This window comes from Eublepharis macularius, chromosome 11, assembly GCF_028583425.1.
Source record: "Eublepharis macularius isolate TG4126 chromosome 11, MPM_Emac_v1.0, whole genome shotgun sequence".
In the NCBI taxonomy this organism is placed as follows: domain Eukaryota; kingdom Metazoa; phylum Chordata; class Lepidosauria; order Squamata; family Eublepharidae; genus Eublepharis; species Eublepharis macularius.
In genome coordinates this window covers 57,009,007-57,029,981 of record NC_072800.1, presented here as the reverse complement: position 1 = coordinate 57,029,981, position 20,975 = coordinate 57,009,007, and the positions used below count along the sequence as shown (strand labels likewise).

The 20,975-nt window shown below is 41.2% G+C and overlaps 1 protein-coding gene across 1 annotated transcript in view; it reads right to left on the bottom strand.

Moving 5' to 3' along the window:
• THSD7A (thrombospondin type 1 domain containing 7A) overlaps positions 1 to 20,975 on the bottom strand; it is a 378,974-nt gene that overhangs the window by 110,084 nt on the left and 247,915 nt on the right. Inside the window, exons 9-10 of the mRNA XM_054991106.1 lie at positions 7,896 to 8,087; positions 5,666 to 5,668 (exon numbers count right to left, since the gene is read on the bottom strand). Of these exons, the coding sequence (XP_054847081.1) occupies positions 5,666 to 5,668; positions 7,896 to 8,087 (195 nt within the window). The remainder of the gene's footprint in view (positions 1 to 5,665; positions 5,669 to 7,895; positions 8,088 to 20,975) is intronic.

The following is a 20,975-nucleotide window of genomic DNA, read 5'->3' as shown; positions in this document are numbered from 1 at the left end:
AAATTAGTTTGGCAATAAAGCTACAGAAAAGCTTTCTTTGGAAAGTATATAATCTAGGCAGACACAAGGAACACAATAGGAAAAAGCATGAACTGGCTATGCAGATGAAACTAGCAAACTGGAACTTGAAACACACATGTATAAATGCTATATAAAATCAGATATAAAGTACAAATGTGTCTTCTATTTCTGGTTAGCAGTACATCCAAAAAATTTGTAATAAGAACATCTGGCCTTAAAAAAATGAAAGAATCAACCTATCAAGTCTATAAGGCATAGGGCCTAACTACTAATTACACTTGTCCTCCATGGCAACTTTTAATCAGACATCTGCTACAAAGTTCCCACTGGGAACTCAGTTCTGAAATGCATTGGGACCAACCCAAAATGACTCCAATCTAAACTCCCCTCTGTCTGGAGATCAGGGAGCGGGGCCACCAGCCATGTGACCATTTTCATGGGGAGCTTTTCATCAATACATGTAAAGTCCCCAATGGGGCAAACAGTGCCCCAAGGGCTGTTTCATTTTAGTAGAAAACCCTTCTCCCTGTGTGCCACAGTCCCAATCTGAATGAGGACCTCACAGGCTTGAAAATTGACTAAAAGTCTGACTAGAAGTCCCCATGGAGAACAACCATAAAGCATAATGTGTAGTTAGGCTTTGGAGAAACAGTTCACTAACCCTGATCCCTTAAATCCAGGAGTTCACTAAGATTTTAAGGGGGAAAAATAGCAGATTACAAAAATATAGATAATAAATAGATAATAAAGCTAATTATACCATAGTATAATAAACTATTATATTAAATAATATGGCAAGGAACACTGGTAACTGTAAAAAGCAGCTGTGGGGGATTGGTAAACAAAACATGTCCTTTTTCATGCCATGGCTCTTAGAATGAGGTAGCTGGCCACTAACACAACAAAAGGAGAGAGACCAAACTGTATAGGTTTAATGGGTGACCAAATATGAGCCTATGGAAGTAGGTAAGTGTTAATGAACTGGCTTAAACATATTTTATATCTGCAGAGTTCAGAAGTTATAGCTTTAAGTTGTTTGATAACTTCTTGACTATTTTGTTGTCTGAGAGTAAGTAGCTGGGCAAGGACACTTGTGAGCAGCTGAGAAGCTTACAGAAAGCATTTTCATACATTATTTAAACTATTCCATGAATCCAGAGAAAAAAGGCAAGTAACAGTGTTATATTGACAAATAATTCTACTGTGAGAATTTCTGCCATGCTGTACATAAGGCTTTGGCCTTTGGACAGGATGATCATTTTCTCTTATTAGATTTTAAACCTATCCTGATTAGAGATGGGCACGAACAGCAATACAAATTAAAAAATGCCACAAACAGCCCAATATGCTGTTCGTGAACAAGCTGTTCATGAGGCCCCATTCTAAACAAACAGGTGGTCATTGCAAGCCTCGTTCGTTGCTGTTCGTTGTTGTTTGTCAAGCCAGACAATCTGTCACCTGAAATCAATTCCCTTGGCAACCAGAGGCAGGGACTTCCTGAACTCTGTCTGAACTCCTGCTGTTGCCCTGGAAACCCCAATCTAAGCCCAATTTAGCTTGATCGGCAGGTTTTCCTTTCAAGTGTGGAGCTCCACATTTGTTACAAGGAAGCAAAAAGCAGGGGGGAGGGGAGCTCCCAGCTCTGGTTATGCAGACAGTGAGGGAGAGACAGTTGGCATTTTGAGAGAGAGACAGGGAGAATGCATTGGAGCTTGAATTTTTTTTTAGTATGGTGGGATTCGGATCTACCTCTTCAAGTTTCAGGGCTGCTGCCAGGCTCTGGGCCAAGCTATTATTTATTACTGGTACCTTTCCTGCTGCCCGCTCAGGTAAGGTTTCTGGGAGTGGTGCGGTAAGGATCTACCCCTTCAGATTCCAGGGCTGCTGCCAGGCTCTGGGGCCAAGCTATTATTTATTATTGGTACATTTCCTGCTGTCTGCTCAGGTAGGGTTTCTGGGAGTGGTGTGGTAGGGATCTTGATGGCTGGAGGAGAGCCTGCTGGCCCCCACGAACAACAAACATGTTCGTGAACAGGTCATGTTCATCAATGTTTGTTGTTCGTGGATGGCAACAAACAACAAACATCATGTTCATTTTTTTCTGTTAGTGCCCATCTCTAACCCTGATTAACAGTATACATTATCACAATTGCTTGAACCCCAAAGTGAATTGCTTTTAGCTATCTACTTTTTTCTTTAGACAGATATAAGAGACGTGTGTTCCCACCTAAACCAGTTTCTACATCGTAGCAGTTGTACTGAATCCAAAAATCTTTTATCTCTTGAGCTGCATGAATTTAAATTTGGCTTCATCTGTCTCTCAGAGGCTATTGCTACTCTTCAGTAGTGTTGGAGTTCAGCACTATTTTGGATACCTCAAATACTCCAAAATGGGACAACAAAGGCATATAATTTATGTTCTGGCTCTTAATTGTAACATAAAGTAACTTTAATACTTAACTTTATTTCGTTATAAACCTTTGAATGTCTCTCAACCTCTAAGATCATGAAAAATTAAGCAGCACCAAACACAAAATGTTTCTGAGTTAAAATTGCGTCTCATAAATCACCAAACCCGTGGAATAGCCTCCTCCTTTCTGTAGAAAAAGCTCTTCTGAAATTTATATTCTGCCATATGCCAAGGGCTTGAGGTGAGGAGAGTAACAGAAGGTACGGATTATACAAGTGGATCTACATCCCTCAACAGGCCAGATAAATGGATTCGTGGGGAGAATAAAAGAGAGCAATAGGGAAAAAATCCGAATTTTAAATGGAGACAATAAATAAAAATACATACATAAAGAACAATTACTTCTTCTGAAAAGTGGTGGGGAAGGATGGCAGGAAGGGTAACTCCTAGCTGATCCAGCACTACCTCTCTTTCCAATAGGTTTTACTTTCAACTAAAAGCCCAGTTTTTAATCATTCATTGCTTGACTTACCAACTTAGACACACCTTCCTGGCTCCACTAACTGCTGCCTGAGCCTTCTCTAGCCCATTACTATCCTCTACTCACCTATTATGCTTGCCTAGTCCTGCCATCTACATCTTGCCAACCTCATGCAGATTATAAACTGTCTCAGCAAGAAACATCTGCCATCTCTGTTCTACTGAGTGCTGCAACATGGCTCCATCTGTGGATACTTAAATCCATGGATCAGGGCCACATTGAGAGAATGAAGATATTTCTCTCTCAGGTTTGCAGAAAAATCCCAAACCATAACAAAAGCCCCCCCCCCCCCAAACAAAAGCAGATGTCTGCATCTGAGGAGACAACTGCCTAGGAATTGACATGGTGGGAGGGTAGGGGAAGACAGCTGAGAGCCTTCTTCACCAAACCCCCTATATCCCCCACCTTTTACCAATCCTGATGGCAAGGTACTCACTCACTTCAAATCCAGTGACTGGCAGCAGCTGCCATAGCAGAAAGAGGGAGAAGCTTCAAAACACATACTCGGCATTGGGTAATCAATGCTGTGTAGTGGCAGCAACCCAAGTGGAGGGTGTAGTGAAATGAAGGATGAGAAAGGGAAAGACTGTGCCCACAAGACAGTAGAGGAGGTGGGGGTCAGAGACTGAGCCTATGCCAGCGAGAGAGAAAAAGGGCAATGGGGGAGGGCGGAGGGAGGGAGTTACACTCGCTGTGCCCACAAGACAGAAGGGGTGGGGGGAGAGGAAGCAAAGATGGGTAGGATAAGATGCCCCCTCCTCCTCCACAAGTTCTAACAGATCCCTGCTTGTTAACTCTAAACAGAACAAAGTTAACTAGGACAATATAACCCCCTCTTCCACAGATATTATATGGTGCCCATTGTCAGGGAAAGGTGGAGCAAAAAGCAATTTTTCTGTTGTACAAGAAGATGAATTTCATTAAGAATCTTTGTACTTAACCCCATTGGTTTGCAGCGCTCAGTCAAATCATTCTCCTTGAAATAAGCCTGGCTTAAATAACATACCACTGTGTAATGCTTCCTCGTCCTGGAACACACAGCTCAATGCCAACCCTTGGCATTTCCACTTAAAGAATCTCAGGTGGCATGGTTGAGAAAGAGCTTTGCCTGACACCCTGAAGCCACATGGGCAGCCATCATAGAAAATATTAAGCTAGATCAGGGCTTTTTTTTCTGGGAAAAGAGGTGGTGGAACTCAGTGGGTTGCCCTCGGAGAAAATGGTCACATGGCTGGTGGCCCCGCCCCCTGATCTCCAGACAGAGGGGAGTTTAGATTGCTCTCGGAGGGCAATCTAAACTCCCCTCTGTCTGGAGATCAGGGGGCGGGGCCACCAGCCATGTGACCATTTTCAAGAGGTTCCAGAACTCCGTTCCACTGCATTCCTGCTGAAAAAAAGCCCTGAGCTAGATGAACCGACCGTCGGCCTCAGGGCCAAGCTACACATGACGAATGACACTTGAACGGCAAGTGGATTGAGTGGAGGGCAAGTGAACAGGGAGAAATACACTTGCTGTTCAAGTGTCATTCGTCATGTGTAGCTTGGCCCACAGTGTAGAATATTTTCTGATGTTCATAGATTTCAGTTCTAAAATTAGACTTTCATTTAGATGTTAAAGAAATCAGGTGTTAAAGAGTGTTACCATTGACATAGCACTTAATTAACAATAAAATTTATCTCTTCTTTTTATCCCCAACAGGTTTTGTTGTTTTTCATCTTTGTTACAGAACAATGTGAATTGAATGGATTCAGGTATGTGCTAATGTCTTTCAAAGAGATGTCACTTTGAGGCCCTAACTGAAAGGGGCATTTTACATGTGTGTACATTTATAGGTTGCTTGTAAAGGTCATGTCTGTCTGGTTACTGCTAGACCTGTTGGTGCTGTGTAACACACCATGAGTTAGGACCTGAGAGACTAAAGTGCCACTGTCATCAGAACAGCCCTCACCGTGCGCATCCTCCTCTGCTACCACCACAGGTGTTCTCCTCTCCTCTCCTCTTCCCTTTCCCACCCCCACCCAGGTGACCAGTCCAGACCCAGAGCCCACTGGGCTCGGATGAGACAAAGAAATAAGGAGCTGGGGGGAAAGATGAGGCAGGAACTGGGGGAGAGGAGGAAAGAGGGGACATGGGCTGTTTCCCCTTTAAGGCTTGTTCGGTGATGTGGGAAGGAAAAAAATGGGATGATAGCCGTGGGAGTGGCAGAGGACATGCTCAGCAAAGGCAAGGCCAGCAGCACCCTCTGCTCTCCTAACCGATGGTGTTTTTCCTGGTGGCAACGGGTTTAAACAAACGGATATGATGACCTCTAAAAGTACACATGTAAAATGTCACCTCTGGTTAGGTCCTGAGAAAGCAATACATATGACCTGTATTTCTGTTGAGATCAAGATTTAATGTCACACAGAAATATATCAGTGTCTAAGAGGTGAGTTGTAGCAGAAGTGTGTATAACCTTTTTTATATGAATATACTTTTTATCAATTTCTTCTCTAAAAATGCCCCCCGCGAAGAACTTTTAGAGAACAATTGAAGCAAGTGTATTCAAAAGTAATTCCCATTTTATTCAATGGTGCTTGCTCCGATGAAAACATTCTCAGGCTTTACAGCTTTAGTGTTTAGATCTAGAAACCATCCCATCCCTAAACCATTAGTTTTGCCTTCTTGTTATTTGGGTGTATGGTATAGCAACCTTCTCTTAATTAACTTCATTCTTTTTTTACTTGCCATAGTGCTTCATCATCATCATCATAATTATTTAAAACTAACAATCCTGAATGGCATCCCAGTAGGCAAAAGGTAGGAAAGAGGCATGCAGGAAATCATACAAAATGTAACTGATCAACATATGCTGGGAAGACAAATTGCACTGCTCTAATATCAATCAATACAAATTTACTTAAAACGGTTTTAATAGTTGTACTGTTTTTCATCTCCGTTTAGTTCCCCAATGGCTTCTCTCCCCTTCCCTTCAACACTGTTTATTTTTACAATTCCAACATTTGGTAAAAGTTCATCCCTATTAAAAATTTTGAAAGTGCAAAGATATTGCCATTTTTTTGCTAATCAGGTTGTGCACAATAAAGAGCTGCAATCTGTTATGTGAGTTAAAACCAGGTAATGACCTCCGATAGATTACTGCCTATAGGAACAATGACATAAATATGTCCCACTGGAATGGCTAAATCATTGCTATGCATTGTTGAAGGTGAAGAGACAGCCATTATTTGTCAGATAGCACATGACAAAATTGCATAATGGATTTACTGGCAGAAGGATGACAACAGATTTGATTGAAGTGAAGCCTAAAAGTTATAATCTAAACTGATAAGGTTTGAATTTGGAATGTAATCAGAGAAGTGAAAGTGACAGGTCAGCTGCCTGGAAATTATATTACAGTTCCGGAAGATTATCTTTTATTCATAAATGCTATGCACTCTCTAAGGCACAAGTTTAGTAAAAGTATTTAAGCATATTTGAAACTTTGTTTTTACCCTATGTGTTTACTGCTGTTAGATGAGGTTCCCAGTGGTCTCCATCCATATTGCCAATGATGTCCAATACTGTTTTCTTTCAGTAAGACTTCAGCACCTAGTGTTCTCAGAAGTTCATGATACCTGAGCACATGTATAAATTTAAAGACAGCAGCAGTATTCTTCTTCAGCAGCCAGGCACTGAACTGCCTTTTCCTGCTCAAAAGCGTTGAAGTTTTATTTGCTCTCCCACCTATATATATCCCCCCTGTATGCTACAAACACCTACATTTCATATATTTTCAATCATCATCACAAGATAAGGAACATTAAATTCAGCTACAAAGAAGAAAGCAGAACTACCAAAGCATATATATGAATGCTGTTTTTAATAATTCTTCCACTGTCTTTTCTACTTTTCTCGGCTTAGATTGCTTTGCTTAGCTTATATTTTCTTGGAGCCAGATTTGTATGTATATCTAGACAATGAGGCTGCTGCCATTGAAAGGACTGTTTGCATGGGAAGAAGTCATAGCTCACTGGTACAGCATCTCTTCTACAGATTCCAGATTCGATCCTCGGCACCTCCAGTTAACCAGATCAGGTAGTAGGTGATATGAAAGACCTCTACCTGACCCTAGAAAGCCATGGGCAACCAGAATAGATGACAGTGATTTAGATATACAGATGGTCTGTTTAAGTATAAGGCAGCTTAATATATTCATGTGTATCTATATGATACCTTGCCCGTGTAAAGTAAATATATGTATCGCAGGTTCTGTTAGCAGCCTGGGACAGGGCATTCCAAAAATTAAGGAATGCCCTCAATGAAAAAAGGTTTCCATGCAGCCTCTGTTAAAATGAATGGGAACTGCGCAAGAGAACCAAGTTTCACAGGAATACAGCACACAATTTCATAAGTGTGGTTGCTTAGATAAGCAAAGATTGAAGTAGCATAACTTGTAGGTATATAAATTTGTATGTCTGAGGATACTATGGATAAACGGATGGAAGATAACCTCACCGTAGTTTATTTAGCAATATAAACATTGTTTTGCTTTGTTATATCAATTACAATCAAAGTCTACAACCTGTCATGTATCGGATCAGCTTTAAATAAATATTTGCTGACGCCAATTGCAGTACCAAGATGCCTGTTTTGAAGACTACAACTTAAAGGATGTGCATGTACCATTAATGTTCATAGTGCAATTTAATTTGAAAGCAGGATCCAAACTGAACCCAGAAATGAAAGATGAAGAAGTACCTTGCAAAATATAACCAACACACATGAATTCATATTTTTACAATACCAGGAATGGCATACTGTCAAAAGGATATGTTAAAACTATTATTTCCTTCTAACCACTCCTCCCAATACTGCTCATAATTGAAACAGAATATTAAGAATTCATCACCATATACCAAAATGGCTGAAGATGACCTTACCTTCACCTGCATAAGCCAAGATAGAACGGGCACGCATCTGTTTTCCTTCTGTGGTTTTTCCTGAGCAGGTGTGTGAGCAGGAGGACCATCCAGACCACGTGCTGAGTACGCAATCCTTTGGGCATGGAACATCGCAAACGATGGGGACTGGATAGATAGCATCTCTGCACAGCTGTCTATCAACCTCTTCTCCTGGGGAAAAAAAGGCCAGGAGCAGTCTATCATTGCTAATTTAACGCAAATTGAGCAGTCTTAGTCCAGATGGGCAGAAAAATAAATTAGATTCTGTTGTTTTGTATAAAAAACAATGTAAACTGATTAGTTATCAAAGTGATTGTGTCTAGCACAGCCTGATGCTTAAAAAAACCCACAGTATTCAAATGCCCTCATGTATTTGAAAATGATCTGAAGTACCAATGGAGCAGAGGTTCAAATTGATGCTATGGAATTTGGGGAGAGGAAGAAAAAGTTATCTCTGTCAACTCCCTATAATTTTATAAACCTCTACCATGTCCTTTTGTAGCTATCTCTTTTCTAAACTGAAAAGTCCCAGATTCATCAGTCTTTCCTCTGAGGAAAGGTACTCTAATCCCTTCATCATCTTGTGTACTTTTTCCAGCTCTGCAGTTTCCTTTTTAAGATACAGTGACCAGAACTGCACATATTGTTCCAAATGAGACCGCATTATAGATTTATATGTTGGTATATTTTATTTTTAATCTCATTCCTAATAATCTCAAGCATAGAGTTTGCTTTTTTTCACTTCTGTGGCACACAGGGTCGACATTTTCATTGAGCTATCCACTATGACCTCAAGGTCTCTTTCCCTACCATGTTCTTAAACTTGAGATTTTTTGTTCCATCGTGCATCACTTTATACTTATCTACATTAAATTTCATTTGCCACCTTGTTGCTCACTCACTCATTGTGTGAATATCTTCCTGGAGCTCTTCACAGTCAGCCTTGGTTTTCAGCACCATAAATAATGTTGTGTCATCTATAAACTATACTCCCAGTTTCAGATCATTTATGAACAAATTAAATAGCACCCTCTCCAATACTAATTTCTGTGGAACCCCACTGCTTACTTACTTCCACTGAGAGAACTGTCTTTTTCATACACTTTGCTTCCTTTTGTTTAATCAGTTTTTAATGCATAGAAGGATCTGTCCATTCATTCCATGACTGCTAAGCTTACTCAAGGGTCTTTGGTCAGGTACTTTGTCAAAATCCTTTTGACAGTCAAAGTATATAATGTCTACCGGGTCACTGCTATCTACATGTTTGTTCGCTTTCTCAAAGAACTCCCTAGGACTGGTTAGACAGGACTTCCCTTTGAATAAACCAAGCTGATTTTCCTTCTACAGGTTTTGTTTATCTGTGTCCTTAATAATTCTAATATTTTATTAGTTTCTGCTAATTTTCCCAGGACAGATGTTAGGGTAACTGGCCTGTAATTTCCTCATTCCCTCCTGGACCCCCTTTTTAAAAATTGGTGTACCATTTGCTAGACTCCAGCCCTCTGGTACAGTGGCTGATTTTAATGACAATTTATATTATTACTAGTTCAGTAATTTCACATTTGAGTTACCTACAAATCTTCAGGTTTATGCCATGAGGACCTGGAGACTTACTGGTTTTCAATTTCCCCAACAGGTCTAGCATAGTCACAATAGCATTACATGCTAAGTTTCTCATTCTGTCACTAACATCAGCCAGTGCTATGGAGTGGGTGCAGGGGATCTCTCAATGTTTTCACTGGTATCCCCAGGGCTCATGTAATACATAGTTTTGACTTACATTCCACTGAAATCAATAGGACATACATGCTAGCAAATTTGTCCATTCTTATATAAATTTATAAGAACGGGAAACTCTGTTGATGATACCTAAATAAAGCATTTTTTTCAAGGGGTTAGCCAGACCATTCCTTCAATTTCTTTATCAGTAACCAAAACTGTGTCAAAGAGTACTGAATTCCTTTGGTGGGAAAGGGGCTCTCTTATGCAGGTAAGCATTAAAGAGAAGTCAACATATTATTACTATTGAAAACAAAGAATTGTAACCAGTCTGAAAGCCCAAGATGTATCTGATTAACGATTCTAGCGCAGACCTCTAGAGAGAAAAAACAGGGAATCAAAGGAGTCACTGCTAAAATATATACAATCCTTTTAGGAGTTGACCTCTTTTAAGAATAGCAGAAGATTTTTAAAATAACATTTTATACTCATGTCAAAAATGGTTTTGATCCAGCTTCATCTTTAGGCAGCTAGTTACCATGAGTCCTTAACATATCTGAGAAAGCAGACTGTTCCCATAATGTTCAACCTCAGTTTATTGGTGAAAAAACCCTCTTTGTCTTTAAGACTTTTGTAGAATTCATATTGCCTTAATACAGGTAAAGAAAACTGATCGTTCACCATATCACATTATAATGTGATTTATCTGATCAATCATTCTGTCACACAAATCAAGTATATTCAAAATGTTCAATAAAGCATGCCTAAACACAATAAAACATTTGATATTTTTAACAATTTGGTTTTGCAGCTATCACGTACAAGACAGAAGTCAATACCGATAAATAATTGCTTCTTTGTCAATTATTTAGTCAATGAAGTTCTATTGCTGACAAACTGACAAATCAGATTAGGTTTATTTGCTTTCTACTGGACATCACTTCTGACTTTACTTTTAGTTTTTAAAACACGAACAAGTCTGCTGAATAAACATGTACTGGGGGGATGTATTCTGGTTCTTGGTCACACTGGAGTGTAGTGGAATGCTGGTAGCAGAAAGAGAGAGAAAGGTGGAATGGGAAATCATGCTGAAGCTAACAAAAGCTCCCCAAACCTTCCTCTCATAGGTGTGTGTGTTATGTGCCTTCAAGTCACTTTCAACTAATGGCGCCCCTATGCACTAATGACCTCCAAAAAGTCCTGTCATTAATCTTGCTCAGATCCTGCAAATTTAAGGCTGTAGCTTCCTTTATTGAGTCAATCCATCTCATGTTAGGTCTTCCTTGTTTCCTACTTTCTTCATTTTTTCCTAGCATGATTGCCTTTTGCAGTGAGCTTTGTCTTCTTGGTCTAGGGATGTGCAGTTTGGTTTGGAATTCCAATTAAAATACAGAATTTGGGCTGATTTAGTGAAATCTGAGAATTCCAAATCAAAAACCAGATATTCTGAATTTTTACTAAATTCAGTAAAATTTGGCCATTGTTTTCTATGGGAAAATCAACAGGGGGCTGAGGAGAGTTGACTGAGATTATCTTTCAACCAAACTTCACCAAATTTGGAGGGACACCTACTCAAGACTGTTCTCTAAAGGCCTCCAGGTTTCATGAGGACTGGACCCCAGGGGGCAATTTTATGGGCCCCTAAAGAAGGTGCTCCCACCCAATCTCCATTATTCCCTATAGGAAAAATATCTGAGAGCTATTTGGGGGGCTGGGGGTGGCATTTTTCAAGCAAACTCCACCAAATTTGGGGGGGGGGCTACTGCTGACTGTCCTCTAAAGACTCCCTCAGTTTCAGGAAGATTGGACCCCAATGTCCAATCTATGGGCACCTAAAACGGTACCCTCATCCACTTCACTGTTTCCTATGGGGGAAACGTCAAAGCTGACTCCCACTGCAGAAACAGACTGGAGCAAGGCTGCCATAGCCAAGGAACACTCCTAAAAGCAAGCTGAGCTCATCTCAGAGAAAGTCCCACAGCTGCAAACTGAAGGAAGGGAATGGAATCCCCCTGGAACCAAAGGAAAGCAAGGGGACCAACATCCCATCAGTGAATCATACTAATTAATAACATCAATAATAATGACATTCGATTTATATACTGCCCTTCAGGACAACTTAACACTCACTAAGAGCGGTTTACAAAGTATATTATTATTATGCCCACAACATCCTGTGAGGTGGATGGGGCTGAGAGAGCTTCTAGAAGCTGTGACTAACCCAAGGTTACCCAGCTGGCTTCAAGTGGAGGAGTGGGGAATCAAACCCAGTTCTCCAGATTAGAGTCCCGCACTCTTAACCACTACACCAAACTGGCTCTTATCCAAACCAACTGAAGGAAGGGACACTGTTGCAACTTAGCCCGACAGAGGCAAACAGAAGTCAGGGAATGGGGCCAGGCCTAGAAGCAACCACTGGATGACTTGATACCACATGACTTGCATGACTCACCAAAGGCCAGCTGCTTACTACTGTTCAACTGCAGTCCCCAACAAATGCCAATGTAGCATAGTGGTAGTGTTTCAGAGTAGGATCTGGGAGAACCTGGTTTGAATTGCCACTCTGCTGTGGAAGCTCATTGGGTGACTTTGATCCACTTACACACTCTCAGCCTAACCTACCTCTCAGGGTTACTATGAGGATAATATGAAGACAAGGAGACAAGGAGACAAGCAGAGAAGTAAATTAAGACATATAAATGACGATACGGGAAGATAAAAAGTTAACTTGTTTAGCGGGTTTGATGAAGAGAGGGATGTAGGAAAAGTGAGTATATGGAAGTTGTAAGGAAGAGGGAAAGAGGAGATATAGGGAAAAGTGAAGCACTCCTAGCAAGTCCTTGCAGTTTCCCCACCATGCAACTGGGCCCAGATCAGCCAGCACCATGCAACTGGGCCACAGAGGAGAGGCTGCCAGGGGAGGTGAAGACATGGGAGAAGACAAAGATGGGTGGGAAGAAGAAAAGAAAGCGGGGAAAAGGAAAGAAGCTATGGGGTGTAATAGGGAAGGAAAAGAGGACACGGAGGGAAGGGGAAAATGAGATGCTTCCTGTGAGTTTTTGAGGGTCCTCACTTGTCTTCTTAAATTCCTTCATGGCTGCCTTTCCAAAGCTTCCATCACCTTCTGGTTTCTTGGTTGCAATCTCCCTTTTCATTAATGATGGAGCCAAGGATTAGAAAATCTTTAAGAATTTCAGTTTCTTCATTGTACCTTAAGGTTGCAACAACTTCATTGTCAACCTCAATAGCCATTACTTTTGTCTTCTTGATGTTCAGCTGTAATCCTGCTTTGGCACTTTCTCTTTTATCTGTAATCATTTCAAGTCTTTATCATTTCTCATAGGGCAGGAGTTTAACTGGTTTATGGAAAATACAGTGGCATGTAATCATAGCCTCTTAAACATTAAAATTACCTAAAGTCGATGAAATACTGTCATGGACCACATATTGAAGTGACATATTAAAATCCAGACTACCAGTATGCCTGTCTTATCTGACTGAAGACAACCAAATGGAACAAGGCTATAATTTATAATGGTTATTCCATCTCTTTGGGGTTTATGCTGTTTAGAATTGTTTCTAATATTTCACTAACGATTTTATGAACAACTCGACCTCTCGCAATGCAATATGCTACCAAAAACTAATCAACCATGTGCTGCGAAAGTAATTCCAATATAAAGATCACATCATTTGGCAGAAATCCCAACACAAACAAGCCATTGATGGCAGTGTGATATTTTAATTTTATTACTATATATTTTAAATTGGATGCAATTGTAATATGCGTATATGGAAAAAAGCAGTTCTACTATTCTCACTTTCCAATGAACCTACTTCCTCTTGTGATCCACATTCTGATGTCATAAGATTGGATCCAAACCATAATGATTAATTTAATCTCTTCACTTCTCTTAATTTGTTTAATGTTGCCATCTGCTATCACTTGAAGTTGACCCCCATGAAATGGATTCACGATTCATACTTAGCCAAAGAGAAACTGCTGGAGGTGACAAAGTAATGGGAGGGAGGAGCTCACTTGTGATCAAACCATAAAATGCAGCAGCTGCTGATGCATCACGTTGTGAATAGGGCTTATGCATAGCCACAGTAACCTCACCAGTTAGACAAAGCCATGTAACTTAAGACTGTTTTTGCTATTGCAAAGAAGCACCTTGCAGTGACCGAAAAATGGTTACCATTCTTCTCCTAAAAGCCCTGCCTTTTTCCAGATGTACAAAAATCCCATGGGTAATTGAAAGTATCTGTAGAGTACATCGATTGGTGGTGCTTCTAACCCTGTCTACCTTATTTTTCTCTCAGGTAGTGCCATCATTATGTCCCTAACCTCTCTTGCAAGCCATTCTGGGCAATTTTTAAAATGCACAGAGATCTCCAAGAATGGTGAGTGCACACACACACACAAAACACAGTTTCTTTTTAATATGTTAGGTGAGCATTACAAATGAAAGCAAGTCCTTCACCAACACACATTCACCCAAGGTCAACATTATCCAACAACATCCTAATGTGTTATCCTATGTATTTGCTCTGGGCAACAATAGTCTTATCCTGGAGCTCTCATCTTTGCCTTATTTTCCAACAGCCTCTCTACTTTATCTGCACAATGCAACAATATTGATAAAATGGAAGTTCACAAAAACCTTGCTCAATATACAAATGTTTCTAGCTTGCAATGCCCTGTTGTGTTATATCAAGTTCTGCTACTTCAAAATTCTAATTTCATTCATAGTTAAAGATAATTTATGAGTATATGTGCCTATTTTTGCTCCTACCATGATCAGATGAGAGGTCCACAGCCAATAACTGTAGTTGGTGCATGCTCAGAAGCACTGGTGAAAGTGATGACAACTAGTTATGTAAATTATAATTTTGTAATTTATAAAACAAACTGGCTTCCAGTCAGGGTTGACAACAGGCCTGGAGAAATAATGTCCTGTCCCTTTAATAGAGGTATAATGTATGGAAATGGACAGGTGAAGTTTTTCATGACACAGAGGTAAATAACAACACCTGCTAAATCACATCCCATTTAAACCTCTATTAAAATGACAGGACATTTCTCTCTAGAAATGTTGGCAACCATACTGTTGATTTCAGCAATCAATTTGGCTGGTTAAAAAAAAAACACAGGGTTGTGTAATATCTCAATGTGACTTTTAAAAAGAGCAAATCACAAGTCCTTGAGGAGAAAAGAAAAGCCCTCTTTGACTTGAACAAAAAGCCCAATGCAGAAACCACTCAACTGATTTAAAAATTGCCAAACAACTTAATCAACATGCAGTTTTCCTTACTCTACCTCTGCACTACAGTCCCGGACTGGCAATTCTCAGTGCAAGAATGTATATGCACAAAATAATAACTTATTTAGAACATTCAGTAAAAAATTTTTTAAGCATTAACAGTTATTATTTTCAACTGGTGAGCCACTTGCAATTCAAATTGAACAGAGTTCACCATATATAACTACCCACTTAATCTCCTTCTTTCTTACATACTTGTGTGTTCCACTCCTTTCCCCTTTTTATATATTTTCTTCTTATTTCTTCTTTCTGTCCATTCTGTCCGGGGTCTGAGCCCCAGCCCCCAGACTTGACAAGAGGGAACAGCAGGGGACAAAAGGGTGGCAGCAACCCCACCCCCCAAGCCGGCAACCAGGGCCAGAACCTACCTACTCCAGGGGGAAGGGGTAAAGGGCCAGAACCTCAGAGGGGTGGAGGGGGCAAGGAGAGACCAGCCAGTCCCACCTTCCAGGGGGAAGAAGGGGGGCTAAGCAGGCCAGAGGGAAAGGGCCACAGCAGGGGGAATGTGGGACCAGCAGCAGCAGCAGCAGCAGCAACCCAAGCAGAGCCCTTACCTGGCAGGGAGAGGAAGCAGCCTCTACAGCCCAGAGCCACACCATGGCTAGAAGACAGCAGCCTGGCTCAGGAGTTGCTAGAAGCCAAGCCTCTCCAGGGGGGGCTGCCACAGGCATTCTGGGGTAGGAGATGGGTAGCCCCGCCCAGCATTGCTGAGCTGGCAGCGCAGAAGCTGGCTAAGGCAGCACCTCATGAGCAAGGCCAGGCAAGCCCAATAGCACGGAGGCTGGCTGGGGCAGCTCCTCGTGAGCAAGGCCAGGCAAGCTCAATAGCACAGAGGCTGGCTGGGGCAGCTCCTCATGAGCAAGGCCAAGGAGCCCTCAGCTGGGGATGGCTTGCACTCAACCCCACCCTACCAGCAAAGCAAAGGAGCCCAGGAGGGATTAGTGGTTGGGGGGAAACACCTGGAGGGACGCACAGCTGGGCCCGGTCAGGAGAAGGAACAAGCCTAGAAGGAGGGCGGGGCAGAGAGAGGAAACCCTATAAAGGGTGGCTGGGAAGAGCTCTGGGGGGTGGGTGTGAGTGAGGAGTGATGATGTGGAGTGAGAGCAGTAGAATGCAAGGGTGGAGGCTTGGAGGAGAGTTCTGGAAGGAGGAGGTGAAGGAGGACGCAGAGGGTAAGCAGGCCAGGTTGAGCAGGCCAGCGAGTGGACTGAGAGGGAGTCTGGGTGAGGTATACCGCCCCTCCTTCCACAGAGCAGGGTCCTGCAGAGTCCCTGGCCCCCCTGTGACGTCAGGAGCAGACCGCCCAGTGCCACGCCCAGCAGCAGCCGCGGCAAGCCCTGACACATTCCTACACACTCACTTTTGAGGACATTTCCCTTGTGGGCTGCTGGACTGCTTTTCAAACCTTCTTCCCTTAGCAACTACAAATTACACATTTTTTGCAAAAATTTCAGCAATGAGGGTAGAAATAAATAGGAAATGCTGCATTATGTATTGCCAAACTCTGCCAAAGCTGTGCATAGTAGCAAATTTTCCAACATACTCATTGTGGTTGATGGATCTGGAAATCGCCATAGCTTAGCTTTTTCGCATAGCTGAGATAATCAAGAGAAGAGACTATAAATGCAACACACTTGCCAATGAAAAAGCCATTGATGACTAACACAAAACAGGTACCATACGAACACTTTTATAATTCAGTTATCAGTGTGAAGTTGTAAACCACAAAACTTATTCCAGAAGTTTAGTAATGTGTTGTCTTAATGAGCATAGCCAATGTATTTTAGGTGCAACAGGAAATCCCACAAAAGGGCTTGAGATTAACCTACTATCATGTTGGCTAAATTTGAACTTTCATAGAACACAGATTGTTTCCAGATTCTTATCTGAATAAATAGTGCATAAAATAAGTGTTGATGATTACAAAGTTACCAAGAATACTGACTAAAAGAGAATAGCACTGAATGATGATAAGAAGGAACGAAAAAGTTCTTGTATGTTTAAAAAAATTCTCCCAAATTTTAATCTGATGCTAACAGAGGATGGAAGGACTACAAAAGTAAGAATGATGCAAATTTTGGAGCAAACCAGTTCAGCAGCCAAACATACCTTATCTGACACTCAGTCAGATGGTGAATGGAACACAGATTTGTTCTGCCCAGGCAGAGGTATATGAAGAGCTGCCAAACAGATTCTTCAGAAGCTGATTCCCAGCTGATAGGGGGATGAGTTGGGAGTTGGCTTGCTATCTTTCTCCTGGGAAACTTTTCTGGATCCCAGCCTTGCTAGGAGATAAACTTGGGGTGGGGAGAAGCTGACTGCCAGTTGATCCCCAATCAGCTGAGCACCAACTTCAGATCTCTTAAAAAGATAGTTGGGTGACTACTGCTCTGTTAAAATTTTTACAAAGCTAAAAAAAATAGGTTATTTGAGTTATAATGATATCCTATTGTAAAGTAGAGGAGAGGAAGATGGGTTTATGATTATATAACATGCTGATTCATTTGTATATGATGCAATAAAACCAGAGATCCAAAAAGAAAAGGGGAGAAGGGGGGGAATGGGATCTATTTTTAAAACCACAATCTGCCTTTTATCCAATTATATCAAAATGCATGCTAATTTTAAAAAAAACCTTTATATTTAATATGAATGTCATACATTTTAAGAAATAAAGTAGACCTACTATGTAAAGTATCTCAGTATTACTGACTTGTCAGTTTTGCAAAGTGCTAATTCATGATGGGACAAGAAAACAAGCTGATCTTCCTGTTCCTATGTTCTCCAGGAAAACCACAAGACAGTTTACACATACCTTCCAGCTATGTTTCTGGGCCTGTAAAGCAGCAGTAAGTGATTGATGGAGTAGAGCAAACTCTAAGTACATTAGGTCCCAGAAGGCCCCTTGTGATGAGGGTTTCAGCAGCCAAGGTTTATGCAGCGCCATGTAAAACATTACTCCAATTTCCATGAAATTACTGAAATATTTTGCATCCCATTTGCGTGTAACAGTAATAGCATGCTTTTTAATACAAAATGGACCAATTTACTGCTGGCAAAAGCTGCTAGCTTGATGGCCGTGGTAGGAGAATCTCCCTTAATTTCAGCCGACAACAATAGCCTTAATCCCTCTAGCATTCATACATCCTGATTTGTGCAAAGGTTGATCTTTGGCAGGAATAAGAGCTTTTAAAAACTCGTAAAATGTCTTCAAAATTTCTATTCCAACTCTACCTTTGGCAAGAGCCTAAGACACAAATGTCTGAGGAATACTAAAATATTTGGAAACAGACTTATAACGGCATAACCATTTTGCTGTTGAACATTTTATTACATGAATATAAAAACAACAATATAGGGAGAAACATATTATAAACCATGACAAAATATTCTTCATTTTTGCACAGGGCAGCACTTGAAATAAACACTTCACATCAAAACCTGCAGAACTGATAGTAATTAGGCTTGTCATGTTTAAAAAAATGTTTAGATGTACTTGATTATTTATTTACTTCACTGACACCCCAGCTTTCTCCCCAATGGAGACTCAAAGCGACTTACATCATTCTCCTCTCTGCCATTTTATCCTCACAACAACCAGGTGAGGTAGGTTGGACTGAGGCCGAATCCACACTTCCTTTTTGTTTCTGCGCCTTTTTCGCAACCATGGTGCTGTTCAAGTAGATACTCACACGCTTTCCCATTCCGCGTGTTCCCTGCCATCACCGCGCCACAATTGCGCCTCCTTTCCATACCACGTGATAATGATGGAAATCTGTTTTTGTCCAGCCCTTTTTTTTAAAAAAAGGGCTTTCATAGCGCATATGTACAATAAAGAAAGGTCAGTATACCGGAAAACCTACTTTGTGAGCAACAGGGTTTCCGGAGAATGTTTTAATGTGACAAATTATTTTCAAATTTGCCTGCCATAACAACCAGCCAATTGTTAGAAAGTGGTCTGTGACAAGCAAAAAATGGGCCAATCAAAGTTGAGGGGGAGGGGACCTTGCCATTTCTTAAAAGTTGGAATATTGGTATAGCGCAAAATTAACTTTTTTTTTAAAAAAAAGGGGGAAGTGATGTGTGCCTTCAATGCTGACGACGGAGGAGGGAACCGCCCACTATAATGCTTTACTCAGTGGCGTGTGGAGAACTGACTGCCCCACGAAGATGCACTGGGAGGGTGAATGTGATGATGCACAGCATGGTAGCGGAATGAACCCAACTGCCATGACTGCGCAAGATAAGCGGATGGTGAGCGTGTGTGGATTTGGCCTGAGAGCTTTTGATGGGTCCAAGGTCACCCAGCAAGATTCCATAACACAACAGGGATTCAAACCTGGGTCTCCCAGATCCTAGCCCAACACTTAAACTTCTACATCACATAAAAATGTAGTCGGTAATGTGGCCCTATAGAAAGTTTCCTCAATAAACATGTACAGTTGTAATGTTACAGCTATGGCACCTTTTGCAGATAAGCCAGCCAGCCAAGCTTACACGGCATTCTTTGTCCGCTGTGTTTAATGAGTTACTGTCACTGATTCCCTATTCACATTCTCTCAGTCGATGATTTGTTAAGTAGCATCTGCCTCTAATTAAGTGCTTTAATTAGTTGATAGTTAATATTCTTAAGTCATTTCCTTTTAAAAAGCCTAAGTAAAAATGGCATTGGTTTCAATTAAGATATTCAAATGTTTCCTACATCTGCTGGTATGTCTGCAAGTGTCTCTTTAGATGTTTAAATACAATAAATGCAACTGTGTTAAAATCAGCCACATATGTGACATTTCATTTGTGCAACTTGTGATTTCAGAAGAGAATCCAAGAACATTTTCATAACAGTGGTCCAGCAGTTTTCAGTAACGCTACTGTTTTAATAACATTAACTAATGGCAATCAAGTAAAACTTTATTTATGTTTGTAGCAAAGTATTAGGGCTGTATATTTAATAGGGGTGAACCTTAAAAAACTGCAAGATGCTTGAAATATTACAAATTCATACAAAATATCACAGCAACTCCTCCCCACTCCTCCACTTGAAGCCAGCTGGGTGACCTTAGGTCAGTCACAGCTTCTAGGAGCTCTCTCAGCCCCACCCACCTCACAGGGTGGTTATTGTTATTGTGGGGATAATAATAACATACTTTGTTAACCGCTCTGAGTGGGCGTTAAGTTGTCCTGAAGGGCAGAATACAAACTGAATGTTGTTGTTATTTATTATTGTTATTATTATTATTATTAGTTTTAAGTTTACAACTCATTTTGCAACTGCGGGCTAATAACATACATTACACAGCAGATCTGTCTTCAGCATGTATACTGGCACTATTCAATGCCTGAGAACCACCCATTTCCATCCATGGAGTACAACTTACTTGCCTTCTCTTCCTGCTGCAGTCCAAACTTCCCCCTGAAATGGATGTTGACAAGGAACGGGGGACCCCCACAACAGCATGATGGAAAAATCAGAGGTCTGTAGCAGGAAAGGGGAAATGGTGAAAATCATTCACCTTCCTCCCACAAGGGAGCGGATCCCCTGTCCTTACCCCCACTCCAATGTCCACTCACCTGGCTGGTGGGGGGGAGGCACAGGGGGGAGAAGGCATACACACTTCCATGTTACACTGGGAAATGATGTCATTTTCTGGTGTGACGGAAGATGTAAGTGCCCGCTGCCCCCACCCACCCCTTTGACCCCTAGGGGTCCTGACACCTCTATTACAGAAGCATTGTTTCCAGCTTAGGCCAGGACATTCTTGGACAGACTGATCTGACACATTAACACAAGACATGGTAATATTCAAGTTAGATTACTGGAATGTGCTCTACAAGGGGCTGATCAGGAAAATAGTCCAAAAACTGTGAAAGCTGTACTTTTCCAGAGGACTTTGGAGGTGGCTGACTATGAACTGTGCCTTGCTGAAGTCTCTAATTCTTCTGCTGTTCTCTGGTTTTATCTGTGAAGTTATCCTGCTGCTTTAGATGTAATGGATAGGTCTTGTTTGTTTTCATTTGG